General features: G+C 39.6%; 1 protein-coding gene across 1 annotated transcript in view; it reads right to left on the bottom strand.

Moving 5' to 3' along the window:
• LOC120868672 (ubiquinol-cytochrome-c reductase complex assembly factor 1) overlaps positions 1–16,111 on the bottom strand; it is a 100,635-nt gene that overhangs the window by 58,872 nt on the left and 25,652 nt on the right. Inside the window, exons 5-6 of the mRNA XM_040247462.1 lie at positions 9,612–9,684; positions 3,497–3,554 (exon numbers count right to left, since the gene is read on the bottom strand). Coding sequence (XP_040103396.1) covers positions 3,497–3,554; positions 9,612–9,684 — 131 coding nt within the window. The remainder of the gene's footprint in view (positions 1–3,496; positions 3,555–9,611; positions 9,685–16,111) is intronic.

Raw genomic sequence — 16,111 nt, 5'->3', positions numbered from 1 at the left:
GTGTCTGTGTCTGTGTGATTCCAATCTGTATTGAGAAGATCTATGGCACAGGAAGAGGGAAGGTGAAGTCCAAATACCTGTTGCTTGTAATTCAGTGAAATCAATTAGTGGGTGATATCTTACATTTCTGTTTTAAATGAATTCAAATGAAACAGAAAATATCAGAGATTATTTCGTGCTATAAGGATGAGTTTTATAAAATTTTTGCATCATATATCTGTTTGTTCTGGACTACAAGGTAAAATACATTTGTTACTATGGGTCATGGTCAAAAAAGGTTGAGGTGAGTGACTGGTGCCTGACCAGATAAAGGGAATGAGGGAGAAGGTGGCTTTCCAGGTTTCTGGTGTGGGCACCTGAATGGATCTCAACACCACTGCCCCAGACAGGGAACAGAGGAGGAAGCCTGTTTTTATCAAGTCCATGTGGAGATGCTAGAAAGCTCCCCCAGCAACCTCTGTCAGCATTTTTTCAGCAGCTGTAGTGAATACTAAGCTGGTTCAGCAAAGACAAAGGACACAGAGTCACCACAGCTGCATGTTACAAGAAAACACAACTGATAACGGCTGTCTGGGAACTGAAGGGTTCCCAGTCCTAAATCTCAATACACACAAAAATTGGGGACCTAGAGAAAGCAGAATGGATAAGGGGGACATCAACACCTCCTCCAGGGAACTAACAGGATATGGGAAATCCTGTCCCTATTCTGAGGGCCAACAGGGCATCATCACCCTCAGGAACTTAAGTGAGAGTATTCCAGTGTTTGTGGGGGCTTTTTCAGAAGTGGGGAATTCTTTCTATTTTTATGACTGCTTTCTAAGCCTCCCCACTTCTCCCTCACAGTACCACTCACAGGAGGTATTTGAATACTACCCATCCCCAGCAAGTCCACTGAGCCTGGTAACACTGGACTTGGTGACCCCTTAGTTAACCTCCCAGAGTTTCAAGCTAATAGAACAGGACTAGAAGAACACAGCTTTCCCGCAGTCCTTGGGTGAATCCCTTACTTCCTCTAAGAACCCTAACCCTTAGAAGAGAGTTTCCCTAATTCTTCTTGTATCATAGCACACTGGATCGTAAACTACTCTTCTGGTGACCCTTTTCCACTACGTTCCTAGATGCTACAGACAACGTGGCTGCCCTCAAATACTCCATGTTCTTGTACATGTTCTATGTCTTGCCCCTAATACTCCCGCAACTTAAGAGTGCCTTCCTTTCTCTGACAGAAATGCTACTCACCCTTCAAGGTACATCTCATATGTCACCTCTGCTGCTGCTGCTGCTGCTGCTGCTGCTAAGTCGCTTCAGTCGTGTCCAACTCTGTCCGACTCTATAGACGGCAGCCCACCAGGCTCCCCCGTCCCTGGGATTCTCCAGGCAAGAACACTGGAGTCGTTGCCATTTCCTTCTCTAATGCATGAAAGTGAAAAGTCAAAGTGAAGCTGCTCAGTCATGTCTGACTCTTAGCGACCCCATGGACTGCAGCCTACTAGGCTCCTCCATCCATGGGATTTTCCAGGCAAGAGTACTGGAGTGGGGTGCCATTGCCTTCTCCGATGTCACCTCTACCACACAGCAACTCTTTACCCAATACTTCCCTCATCCACCAAATGTGGACTCAGTCACACCTTCGTGTCCTTTCACAGTACCTGTGTGTGCCTTGGGCACAGCACTTCTTTCATCGTCATCCATTACAGGCAATTGTACTGGGCTGCTTTCCACTCAACTAAGTTTCTTGAAGGTGCACACCGTGTCACATCCTTCTCTCCAGTGCCTGCCAGTCCTTGACACAGAGTTTGCTGATTCAAACTGAAAAGCCACTGATTGATCTCAACAAAGCTGCGGATCATGAGAACCAAGGACGAAGGATGGAAGAGAGACCAAGTGTAGACAAGCCTCCCTCCCCCTACTTACCTGGTGATGGTACTCCCCACGCCTCTGAGAAATTAAATCAATCTCAGCAAGGGGGACTCAGCAGGCACATTTGGAAATCATGGCTAACTTGAAAGAACTGCAAGTAGTTACAAGGTTGCCCCAGCTGCTATTAGTCAGGTACTGACCTTGGGATGTGGTCACAAGGATTATATTTTTTATTTTGCCATCCACTCCCTCTAACATGCTGATACCTCTGGCTATTGGGCAAGAAAGAGTCTTTCATACTGGCTTTGAATATTATCTTTGAGCTCCTCTGGGAACAGCCTAGCCTCCTCTCAACCCTCCCACCTTTGCAGTGGGTAATTCCCCAGAGCCACCTCTGCAGTGCCCTCCTCTTGAAAAAGTTGTTTTCCTCTCATTACATCCAGCTTCCCGCCCAGAACTTCTCCTAACCTTCACCATTCAGACTGAAGGTAGTCTGCCTTTGCAGCTACCTGACGAAGACACGGCACATTTCAAAAGCCAGCTAAGGGTTTTGAGAGTTGCTGCCTCCTCTGTGATCCCACAGGCACTACTTACTCAGATTTATTACAGAACTTGGCCATTCTGATTTATAACCAACTATTACGCATGTCTTATCTCCCTCACTAGACTGGGAACTTCCTGACGTAGCTTATTGACTGCCCAGGACACAGTGTACACTCAATAAACTACTGGTTTAGGAAAAAACAACATAAACGGCCACCTTAGACCCCTGAGCCAATCTCACTGACTATGCGAGTTCAGAAGAAATATTTCAGAGGTGATCAAAACCAAAAAAGTCTTTATATAGCAGTCAGTCCTGTGATGCAAAGCTCAGCCTCAAACAAGGGTCCTTTTGACAAGGCAACCATTCCCCACGCTCCTCAGATGCTCACTATGGTCAAAGCAGCAGACTCAGTCCTCCAGAATTTACTTTCCCAAGATCTGGCAGGTCAATAAATACATTCCCCAGCCCCCACTTCCAACGCCTCTCCTATATCCTTCTGACCTTTAATACTGTGTAACATTAGATGAAAAATTGATTTTTTTTGGCTACGTAATTTGCAGCTGAAGAAAAAATATACTGTTTAAGGTGTTAAATATTTTTACATGCAACAAACCTGGCATGAATCTAACCTGTATGCACATTTTAGAGGTACAGGCGTAAATGTCAGTGCTATAATTTGTTATAGGTTTCTGATGACCAGCAATGAAAATGACCACGGATGCTCACAATTCAAACCACTTTTACGTAAATGTGAACTTTCCTAAAACAGCCAAGGGAAAGAACTTTCCACCCAAGCCCATAGGGTCTCTTAAGAGATACTGATAGCATTGTTCACTGGATTAGGTGTTCTTTGAGAAACTCCTACAAATATTAGTTTCTTTCTGGGACTATGCTTTGACCTTTAATAAAAAATGTGCCATAAGACACCAGCTATTAAAATGAAAGGAATAGTTTTTAATGCCTGAACAACTGCCATTTCATATAATCAGCTCTACTGAAGGCTATACCTTAACAAGTCAGCAGTGTTAAAAAAAAAAAAAAAATATATATATATATATATATATAGTGACTTCACTTAAATTTCTCACTTACCAGACATGAAGCAGAGTTATAAGAAACCATGAATTGAATGTATCAGGCATCTGACACCCTAGAAAATAATAATGAAGTATAAATATATGAGGGTTTAGAAGAGGAATATGGACTCTGTTTGAAATATTGGTAGGGATTTGTTCAATCAAAATATACGGCAGTCACACCACTCTCTGAGAGAAGGCCAATGGAACCACAAGGCAAGCCTATGGGTTGAAAGAACATTGAATGTAGTCAGACAACTAGGCCTCTAGTTCCAGCCCCATCACCACCCTGCTGTGTGACCTTTGGAAAATCACTTCTCTGGGCCTCAGTTTTCTCACTTTGTATCGTGTAGCCTGGACAATCTGTAATTCCTTCTAAATTCCATATTAGTCAATGTTATTTTCCCTTCCTGGTCTCAGTTCTTTTGGAAAGCTAGGCAGACACCACTTGCCTACCCCCACTTAAGTATAGGCTTTTTTTTTTTTAACGTATTCTTTAGAAAATGTGTTAATTTATTTGGCTTCCTTGCATCACAGGTGCAGCGCATGGGATCTCCCTTGCATCATTCAGTATCTTTCATTGTGGCGCGCAGACTCTCTAGCTGTGTGAGGGCTCAATAGCTGCAGCACGTGAGCTTAGTTAAGCTCCTCAGCTTGTGGGATCTTCATTCCCCGACCAGGGTTCAAAGCCACATCCCCAGCACTGCAAGGTGGATTCTTAACCACTGGACCACTAGGGAAGTCCCATGTATAAGGTTTTTTTTTTTCCTACTTGAGCTCTGCCAAGAAATTAAGCTCTTCTTGTATCCCTTTCCTGTTTTACTTCTTTAAGATAACCCAATGTGCTACAAACATGAGTATGCTAAATGATGCAACCAAAATAAATGATTGGGAGAAAGAAGGAGAGCTCTAGGGAACTGCAGTTGAATAGAAAGCAGATGATACCTAACAAAACGCCGTTCATCACCCCCAGGAATGATAAACCAGGCAGGACTTCTCCTTGGTTTAAGATACCAAAAATCAGGTCAGTGCTTAGATATCCAAGCCTCTCAATTCTCGGATCCTTAAGAAATGCCTCTGGCTTGGTGAAGGGCCCCCCACTGAATATGCCCTCCTTATTACATGATGGGGAGAAATGGTGGAGCAAGAAGATAAAAAGAGAATCCGTGGGAATCTGATTCTGTCCCTTGGATTAATGACTCAAGAAAGAAGTAGTATCTTCTGCCCTTCAGCAAACAATGAAGTATACTATGAACAAAATGATCACAAACAGGGGCCACTAAGATAGAAAACACAGAGCAGGACCCCTGCTCTGTTAGTGAGGCACACTAACAACATCAAGAATAATGAAGAGCTAGAATTCATTCTGGGCTTACTATGTATGTGCCAGACTCAATGAAAGGTACACACATTAGCTCAATGAACCCTTCCAACATTCCTATGAGGTAGGTATTGATATTATACCCATTTGACAGGTGAGAAAACTGATGGAGAGATCGTGTCAACTGCCCAAGGTCACACAGCTGTGAAATCAGACATCTGGGATCAAATTTAGATCTGCTTGATTCCATATACTATGGCCTAATCGCTAATGGCCTAATATTAGGATCAGAAACTAACATTCACTAAGGGTTCAAACTTCCTGCCAAGCCCACTGTTGGTCATGTCAGTATATTATCTCACTTAATCCTCACTTCAACCCTGAAGGAAGCATTAGAAGCCTCATTCTAGAGATGAGGAAACGGGCTCCAAAGAGCTAAGGAACTTGTGGGCAGCCACAATATTAACAAGCTAGTGGCTAGGATAGCGTTTAAGTCCAGGTCTGTCACAAACTGACACCAAAATACTCTGGTGAGCTTACTGGGAGGTGCCCAGCAGCTGTCAAGTGGACTTCCTCTTGGAGCCCGGCAGGAGGGAGGTGAAGGCTGGCCTGGCCAGTCATTCAGCTATTAAGACACATGCCATCTGAGAGTGGGCCAACCATCCTCCACCTAGAACAAGAATAGCCATGAGAAACTCTCGAGCCCGGATCTGAAGTTGGGTCTTTTTTGGATGCTAGAACAAAACATTAAGAAGAAAAGTTTTCTTGGAAGTCTGTCTTTCAATCTGGAAAATGAAATTTGGCTGCTTCTAAAGGACAATCTGTTCAATTGCTACCTCTTCATCAAAGCTTCTCAGCAGCCTCCAGGAGCCTTTCCAATTTCCTCAAAGAGGGAATCAGTTCTTGAGCTGGAAAGCGCAGACAGACAGACAGGCCAGCAACTGGACTTGGGTCACAATTTTCCCTCTGGGGGACAGCTCAGAGCTGAGGATGGGAAAAGAGCTGGCATATGACTGACTCCCTGTTCCCACTGGGGTCAGAACAGCAAAGCACGGGCTAAAGCCCTGAAAAACAAGACCACTGAAAGTTTGTGAGCAACTCAACAAACAGCAGAGTCTTTAGCTTTATGAAATGTCTTTAAACACTTCAAAGTTAAAACCTGCTATAGGTCTTCCCATGATCATAAGGTCTTCCCATAATCACACTTAGCTCCAGTATACATTCAGTGCACTATTATGTGAGGCTAGATACTTTTTTCCTCAACGTTAGTTGAGAAAATTAAGTTAATTCATTACTGCTATGAGGCAGCAGTACTAACATGGTTGCATGTTTAATGAAGACACTGGGGTCAGACATCCTGATTCAAAACCTTAACTCTACTTCTTTCTTGCTATGTGACTCTGGGCAAAGTTACCTGTCAGTACCTGTTTTCTTCTCTATAAAAATGGGAGAATAAGAGAACCTACCTTAGAGGGTTTTTGTGAGGAATAAATGAGATAAGGCCTGTAGAATATTTAACAAAGTGGTTAATGTTTAATAGGCACTCAATGAACATTCACTTTTGTGAACATTTTTTGAATTTTGTGAATTCACCAGAGTTCCCTGGTGGCTCAGTTGGTAAGGAATCCACCTGCACTGAGGGAAACCTAGATTCAATCCCTGGGTTGGGAAGATCACCAGAGGAGGGCATGGCAACCCACTCTAGTATTCTTGCCTGGAGAATCCCCATGGACAGAGGAGCCTGATAGGCTACAGTCCATGGGGTCACGAAGAGTCAGACACAACTGAGCGATTAAGCACAGCACACATCCACTATTTTTTTTAGTGAATTGTTTAAACAGTAGTGTTTAAACTATCTTTGCAAAAACTCATTAAGATTTCATCTATTGATGATGAACCTCAATCTTTTTTTCTTCAAGTTAAAAAAAAATACATATAAATTTATACAAAATTGATATATTTGATAGCTGAGTATTAGTAGCAGAAAGAGATAAAGGTAGAACCTCAATTTTATTAACTCAAAATTGACTCATTAAGGAGTCTCCTCTCCAAGGTACAAGGGCTCTTAGGGCTAAAAACAAAGCAGTTTGCAGACAACAGTGTGGTTTTAAACACAAGCTCTACTGACTGGCTGACCACCTCTGCCCCAAAAGAGCTCTTTATAATGGAACTGATCTCCAAAGCTCCAGTTAGCAAACACTGCCTGCTCACAGAGGGTACACTCATTCATGCCACAGTGACATCATCAGAACATCTTGGAAACAACAGTGGACTATTAAGGTATCTCCCCAGTCAGAATCCTCAGCATCTAGGCCTCTAGATCAAGACTTCTGAACACTTTGGCTCTGACATGACAGAGTATTTGTAGCTTTGGCATTTTATGAGGACTTGTCTGAGAGGCTGACAGGCATACATTTATACATTTACTGAGTAAAGAACTCAACCTTCATGACATACAACTGGCCTCACTTTTGTTGGAAGAGTGAAAATGACACCTACCACTACCTAAGGCTCTCTATCCTTTTAAAAAGCTACTGAACTCTCAGGACTCTAAAAGTAAAGCCCTAAAATACCAAAAATCCAAGGGAGCAATATCCACTTTACAGATGTAATCCTGGGAAGCAACACACACATACACACACACACACACACACGCACACATGCACACACGCACACACGCACGTTCTCTTCTTTTACTCCAAACTTGTCTGGCCTACTCTTTACAATCCAAAATGCAAGAAAGTCAATCTCATTACTTTATAGATACTCTTTGTCTGCCTCTAAGTGGTACTCTTCAGATTTTCTCCCTTTGTACTCACTGGCCACAGTTTGGAACCACTTTGGTTTGATTCTGAAATTTAACCACAAATGACAAAGATGGACCACAATGGAGCATAATACAAATGAACATAAGTCTAAAAGGTAATTATCAAAGTGAGTCTCAGAAAACTGGAAGTAACAGTGCTATCACTGAAAAATGTACTGCCTCCCCAGATAACCACTTCCAAGGGTAAGGTCAGAACAGCTCACTGAGGTGTACACATTTTAATAATATATAAATAGCAGTTCACAAAATTAATAGAACACATCATGGAGGTAGTTCTCAATTAAAATTATAAAATACAAAGAATTATGAAACAAAATGTTACAATGGACTATAATTCTATCTTGTGATTATATTCATTCACAGGCAATAGGTTATGGCAGAAAAATTCCTGGATTTTAAGCCAGATGACATAGGATCAAGGCTTGAGTAGTAAGCAACTTTGGGTAAATCACTTAGCCTCTTTAAGTTTCAATTATTTCTGAAAACAAAACAAAAATTAAAATAAGAATATAAGCCCTCCAGTCTTGCAAGGTTTTATAACTCCAAAAGGAAACAAACGTAAAAGCATTTAAGTGTGAATTACTAAAATGTAATGGATACTCATTTTAATAAACTTCTATTTTTATAAGTAGTCTACAACAGATTATAAATTGAAACATGATACATTAAGTATGTAATAATAGTCTCATTATTTAATATTATAATATTAACTCAAGAATATTTAATAAGGATTAGCTAAACAAAGACAGCTAGTAAACATCCTTTCAAAATAAATTTAAGTTTATGAGATATTTAATATTAAATAGATGTCTAGGAGGAAGTTTTTAAAAGATCTAAAGAAAAATCCTTTAGCACACAGACTTAAACTACTTAAGAAAAATCCAGCTTCTAAAAGTAACAGTTTCTTCATCATGTAGAGAAAGAATATTTTCTCCTTTCAGACTAATTTCTGCTAAAATAAAAAATTGCTAGAGGTGAAAAAGCAGCAGGAAGGTTTTCTTTCTTCACTATGAGTAAATAGGAAATGGAAAGCAGATACTAAATTAGGATTACAACTCAGCATAGTATTTTAAGTTTCTAATATAATATCAATCTGCTGAAAGTAAAATCAACAAAACTCACACCTAATTTTAAAAAATAGTAAATAAAGCTGCATCTCTTTCTTCATTGTTGTTAACATAATTATATATTAATTATTTGCTGTCCATGAAAAATATCAAGAACATATAGTTAAGTGTTTTTTGCTTTGAGGATAAGGGCTATTACCACAAGAGGTACACAGCACACATTTCCTTCCAAAATCTGTGAAACTGGAAACAGTTTAAACTTTCCCAATGCCTTTATAAGTATCTGCTTTAAATGACTTGTTTATAACTACAACAGTTTACAGCAACAAAATGAGTATCGTATTGATACAATCAACTGCTAGTGATGATCATCTAAACCAGTAAAACTTACTGGGTTAGAAAGCAATTTATAATGGGATAAAAACAGTACAATTATACGTACCTTTTGACCCAACAGTCCTTTTACAGAAAGAAGAAAAATCATGAGGCGTATTCCAGGATTAACTAAAACAATTATAAACTAGAAATAAAAGAGGAATCGCTGGCTAAAAGTTCATGTCAAAATTGCTAAGTAAAACATACAGAATGTAAAAGGGTATGTTTACTCTGAATACTCTTATGTAAAACATGCATATTGGACAAAGGGGATGATAATGTTGAAGTACTGGACAAATTTTTACTTTTTTTTTTCCCCAAATGCTTTATTTTTCCCAAATAAAACATCTTATTTATAAGGTTCTTTTGGCCTCTGTTTATTCTATTAGGAGAAAGATAGGAAGCTTTTATTATATATCCTGTGCAAGAAAAACTGTTTCACTAGTACTTTAAAAAAGAAAACTATCTGACCAAGACACAACATAAAAATGAACAGTAGATTCATTTTTCCTTTTCAGAACTTTCAAAAACAGTAACTTACTTAGAAAGAATTCCTCGAAGTCAGTTTTCTCCACACAGCTGGTATACATGCGCAGGGCTGCAATCTTAATTTTCTAGACAAAGAGAATAAAACAAACTCAAGACATGACCAAGTGAATGTTCTGGTACCATTAGATGTGGGTCACAGAATTTTATACTTTTCCAACTAGAAGGATGGGTCCAAACCTGTCTCTAGGCAAATTTAATAGCTAACAATATAGATAGCTTTATTTTATTAAATCAAGACATTCGGACTTCAAAAAAATTCTAGATTTTATGATTTTAGCATCAAAATGTCAAAAAGATTTTTCTAGTATTTAGAGAAAATATATCCTTTAATTCAAATCCATTTTACCACATTTGAGCCTCTAAACCATAGTTCAGAACCATCCACATTAACTATTTATGATCTGAAACCCTTTATATTAAAAAAATAAAATTACCCATTCTCCTGACCAAAATCAAACAAAACCCTCAATCATTTGATCTTCCCTCAGAAGCACTATTATCTATTCCATAAGTCTTTTTTTTACCCTGAAAGAGGGGGTCATTTTTTCCTGTATTTTCCCTAGTTTTATAGTTTGCTGATCCTAACAGAATACTATGTTTATAAATTTGTTGAATCATGGAGAAAGCAAGGGAATTCCAGAAAAACATTTACTTCTGCTTCACTGACTGCACTAAAGCCTCTGACTGTGTGGATCACACAAACTGTGGGAAATTCTTAAAGAAATGGGAGTACCAGACCATCTTACCTGCCTCCTGAGAAATCTGTATGCAGGTCAAGAAGCAACAGTTAGAACCAGACATGGAACAACAGTGGGAAAGGAGTAGGTCAAGGCTGTATACTGTCGCCCTGCTTATTTAACTTCCATGAAGAGTACATGTGAAATGCTTGGCTGGATGAATCACCAGCTGGAATCAAGACTGCCAGAAGAAATATCAACAACTTCATATACGCAAATGATACCACCGTAATGGTAGAAAGTGAAGAGGAACTAAACAGCCTCTTGATGAGGGTGAAAGAGGAGAGTGAAAAAGCCGGCTTGAAACTCAACTTTCAAAAAACTAAGATCATGGCATCTGGTTCCATCACTTCATGACAAATAGAAGGGGAAAAAGTGGAAGCAGTGACAGATTTTATTTTCTTGGGCTCCAAAATCACTGTGGATGGTGACTGCAGCCACAAAATTAAAAGACACTTGCTCCCTGGAAGGAAAGCTACGACAAACCTAGACAGTGTACTAAAAAGCAGAGACATCACTTTGCCGACAAAGGTCCATAAAGTCAAAGATATGGAGAGCAGTCAAGTATGGGTGAGAGAGTTGGACCATAAAGAAAGCTGAGTGCTGAAGAATTGTGGTGCTGGAGAAGACTCTTGAGAGTCCCCTGGACAGCAAGAAGATCAAACCAGTCAATCCTAAAGAAAATCAACACTGAATATTCATTGGAAGGACTGCTGCTGAAGCTAAAGCTGAAGCTCCAATACTCTTGCCACTTGATGCAAAGAGCTGACTCATTTGAAAAGACTCTGATGCTGGGAAAGACTGAAGGCAAAAGGAGAAGGGGGTGACAGAGAATGAGACAGTTAGATAGTATTACTGACTCAACGGACATGAATTTGAGCAAACTCCAGGAGATAGCGGAGGACAGAGGAGTCTTTGGAGAAGGCAATGGCACCCCACTCCAGTACTCTTGCCTGGAAAATCCCATGGACAGAGGAGCCTGGTAGGCTGCAGTCCATAGGGTCGCTAAGAGTCAGACACGACTGAGCGACTTCACTTTCACTTTTCACTTTCATGCATTGGAGAAGAAAATGGCAACGCACTCCATTGTTCTTGCCTGGAGAATCCCAGGGACGGGGGAGCCTGGTGGGCTGCTGTCTCTGGGGTCGCACAGAGTAGGACATGACTGAAGCGACTTAGCAGCAGCAGAGGAGTCTTATGTGCTACAGTCCATGGGGTCACAAAGAGTTGGACACAACTTAGCAACCGAACAACAACAATAAACACAGCAACTCTTTTTAAATAAGAGTTTCTAATGAATATAAAATATAGTAAAAGGATCAACTGTTTACTATTCCCCAAAACACCAAGAATTCTCATAGAATCTTAATCTGAGTGATTTTAATTTATTCATGAGCTGTATACTGAAGATTTGTATATTTTATTGTATGTACATTATGTCTTCAAAAAAATAAATCTAAAAATGAAAAGTAAATTTTTATGAACTGTAGGTCTGAAGACCAACTCAGTGCTAAAGGAACAAGAATATCTAAGGACTTTCAAAATACTTCCTTAAGGATACAATTAGTGTATCAACAAAAGGCTTGTAGAAGCTTATTTTTCTTTAAAATGACAGAGAAATTTACTCAAATATGCACAGACTAAAAAATATATATATGCAAATGATGTAGCAACTGAGGAAAAACCAACCTAGAATTTTAGCAGAGCAGTTTTGTTATTAAGGTTCAACGTCACCAAGGATATACTATATCCACTACTACCTAATATTCATGTCTCAGTTTCTCATGGGCAGAAATACCTGTTATAAAATAAAGTATTATGTCTTTGATTGCAATTTAGATTTTTTTATTTGCTAACTTGAAATGTTATATTTTCAATGTTTTTAGCCTAAAGTTCATATGGGGGAAAACAACATATAACCAATGGAAACCAGGTATATTTTTATGGGCAATACATCAGTGTTAGAAGCCCACATTTAAACAAAACTCTTGGTGAGACACTAAAAGGGAAGAGCAATTTAAACTTAAAAGCAAGCAGAATGATACATAAAGATAAGAACAGAAATTAATGAAACTGAAAACAGAAATAATACAGAAAGTCATAGGCCAAAGCTGGTTCTTGGAAAACAACAATAAAATTGACAAGGAATAAAAAGAGAAAATAGGGACTTCCCTGATGGTCTAGTAGTTAAGACTTTGAGCTCCCAATGCAGGGTTCCTGGGTTCAATCCCTGACCAGGGCACTAGATCCCACATCCGCAACTAAGAGTTTGCCTGCTGCGACTAGAAGATCCTGTGTGCCGCAGCTAAGATCAGAGATCCCCTGTGCTGCAACTAAGACCCAATAAATAGATAAATATATATTTTTTAAAAAATAAAAGAAAGAAAAAACAGAGAAGACATGAGTTACCAATATCGGAAATCAGAGAATAGAGGGAACATCACTATATATCCTAAAGATAGTAATAGGATAATATTATGAACAACTTTAAGTAAATAAATGTCATTATTTTAGATGAAGTGGACAAACTCACCGAAAGATACAAGCTACCAAAGCTCACGAGAATAAATAAATAACATGAATAGTCCCATCTCTTCTGTTTTTTGGCCTCTATGTGTAGTTTCCCAACAGCGAATCCCGAGCTCCTTGCAGTGGAAGCATGGAGTCTTAACCACTGGACCACCAGGGAAGTCTTCCTACCTCTATTTTAAAAACTGGATTTGTTGTTAAAAATCTTCCCAGAAAGCTCCAGGCTTGAGGGCATCACTAGAGAATTCTATCAAATATCTAAAGAAATGGTATCAAATCTACATAAACTCTTGTAGAAAAAAAGCAAGGAACACATCCCAGCTCATTCTATGATCCAATATTACCCTGGTATCAAAACCAAAGACATCAGAAGAAAACAAAACAGTAAAACCATAGTCTTCATAAACACAGATCCAAAACTCCTTAACAAAATACTAACAAATCAAATCCATCAGTATTTTTAAAGGAGAACATATCATGATCAACTGGAATTTATCCCAGGAATTTCAAGCTGATTCGACATTCACAAATCAATGTAATTCACCATATCAGCAACCTAAAAAAGCAGCATGTTTCACTTTTTAACACCTACAGTTTGGGGGAGTATTTTATGTAGAACACATTTAGAGAAGTACTGGTCTATACCATTACCAAACTAATGATATCCTAATGATACCATTATCCAAATGACTTGGCCTTGACAGGCCTATTATTATCCTTGAAACAGAGTGTTTAGGACATCTGTAAGCTCTTCATTTCAGTCAACAAATAATTTATTGAGCACCTAACTCAGTGCCTAACACTAATTTGGACACTAGGAAATACAGCAATAAACAAAGCAGTTAAAAACTCCTTTCATGGAACTTAGTTTAACTATCATGACACATTTAAAATTTTTCTTTTTTATTTTAGGCCTCACCTTGTGGCATGCGCCCCCTGCATTGGGAGCAAAGAGTCTTAACCAGTGGATGGATGCCCAGGGAAGTCCCAACACAGTTATAGTTTCAAGTAAAATTCCTAATGGCCCATGTCAAAACTTTTTTTAAATCTGCAGTTTCCTTTCAATTCTTATATACAGTCTTCTGGTTCATAATTAATCACTTTGCCTAAGGAAAGGCACACTTGCCTGCAAGGCCCCACATCATTCCTTGAGAAAGAGGTTTTTCCCCACCACATGTTCATGAAGCAAGCATTCATTACAAATAGTGAAGACCTCACCAGATTGGCCAGTGTATTTATACAGTGCTCATACTGTGGCAATGAGGAGCATTTTATAGTTCCTCACTTTTCCTGCAGCAAAGCCAAGCCTTTATACTTGGGTGAGCCATTTTCCTGGACAAATCTCTAAAGCAAGTCCCTTAAGACCATCACACAGGGACTGGAAATAGCAACTCGGGGAAAGAACCTCTTCAAGACTCATGTGTTAATATAAGTTAAGGAAGTAGGTGGACTAAATTTCCATCCAGTCAATACAAATTGTTCTGGTCCTCGGATGACTTCATGTTTATTTCATTCTAACTTTGGAAAACTCCATCAGTCTAATTGACTAAAACACAAGCACCTAAGACAGCTTTGGGAAATGAAAATCAGCTTTCCCAATAACTGATGCCATTTGTACCATCCTACAAGATGAAAAACGAATCTAGTAAAAGGCTTGCACTCACAGCTGTGTGAGTTGGAAGGGGCTTTGAAGTCATTTGAACTTTCTCTTCTGTACTGGAATTCCTTCTCCAGCATTCTTGATTCATGGTCAACTATCTGGGCCCCTGTTCAAACAAGCCCAATGACCTTGTGAGGCTACCTAGTCCACTGGAGGACAATTCTTGTTAGATTTTTGTTATACTGAACATAAATCTGCTTTGTGTAACATTCATTAAACATGATCTGCACACTGGAATACCTCAGAGTAAGTCTCTCCTTTTTATTAGTATATTTATTTATGTATTTAGGAGAAGGCAATGGCAACCCACTCTAGTACTCTTGCCTGGAAAATCCCATGGACAGAGGAGCCTGGTAGGCTGCAGTCCACAGGGTCGCTAAGAGTCAGACACGACTGAGCGATTTCACTTTCACTTTCCACTTTCATGCATTGGAGAAGGAAATGGCAACCCACTCCAGTGTTCTTGCCTGGAGAATCCCAGGGACGGGGGAGCCTGGTGGGCTGCCGTCTATGGGGTCGCACAGAGTCGGACACGACTGAAGCGACTTAGCAGCAGCAGCATTTATGTATTTGGCTGCACCGGATTCTAGTTGTGGCACACGGGATCTTCAGTTGTGACACTTGAATTCCTAGCCATGCCATGTGGGATCCAGTTCCCTGACCAGGGACTGAACCCGGGCGCCCTGCACTGGGAGCAAACAGTCTCAACCACTGGACCATGAAGGAAGTCCCTCTCCTTTTTTTTCTTTTTTTAACATTTCTTCCTCAAATATCTGAGAAGAACCATTAGTCTCCTCTTTCCAGGCAAAGCATCCCTATTTCCTTCAACCACTCTTCATTCAAGTTTCTGAAGGCTTCACAAGGCTCACTGCCCATATCTGAATGCATTCCAGTTTGTCAGTGTCCTTCAGAACAGGAATAACTTTTGGCTTAATGCTAATCTGGAAACTGCCTATTCAATGACATGTGGCTAAATCTGTTAAATGTTATCCTTATCTTAACCTCATACTGTTCCATAAAGATAATGAAAAAAAAAAAAAAAGGTTATTTAGCGATAGTCAAGTAGGTAAGGAAAAGCCACATTTAAATTCCTGAATACGCATCTAGAAGAAAAATGGAACCACACTCGAAAACATTACATAAAAAGATGGAGGAAAGATGGCTGACACTGCTGATGTGGAGAGACAAGGAGACATTTTACTCCCTAATGAAAGACATGTGAAAAGACAAAATTCAAAGATTCTTGCCAGTGCAGCCCCAATACAAGTGTCTGCCATAGACTTCTGAGTCAACATTTGCTGAAAAAGGCTCTTTCAAAATGGAAAGTTGTACCTACACTTTCCCACCCAAATTATACTAGAATGTCATACTTTGATGTTTTGATGTCACAAAAATGAAGGTTATATGGCAACAGATGCTGCCACATCACAAAAGATTTTTTAAATGCAATTAGAGACTTAGTTGAGGTCACAAGGGAACCAAGAAAAATTAGAGACTAACTTAAACTAAAACGGTGAAGAAATTTTCCTGATGATTTAGTAATCCTCCAAATGGTAGCCAACTTTC

The sequence above is a fragment of the Oryx dammah genome, unplaced genomic scaffold (assembly GCF_014754425.2).
Source record: "Oryx dammah isolate SB20612 unplaced genomic scaffold, SCBI_Odam_1.1 HiC_scaffold_10, whole genome shotgun sequence".
In the NCBI taxonomy this organism is placed as follows: Eukaryota; Metazoa; Chordata; class Mammalia; order Artiodactyla; family Bovidae; genus Oryx; species Oryx dammah.
Note: the sequence above shows the minus strand (reverse complement) of the source record. Positions and strands in the feature narration are given on the sequence as shown.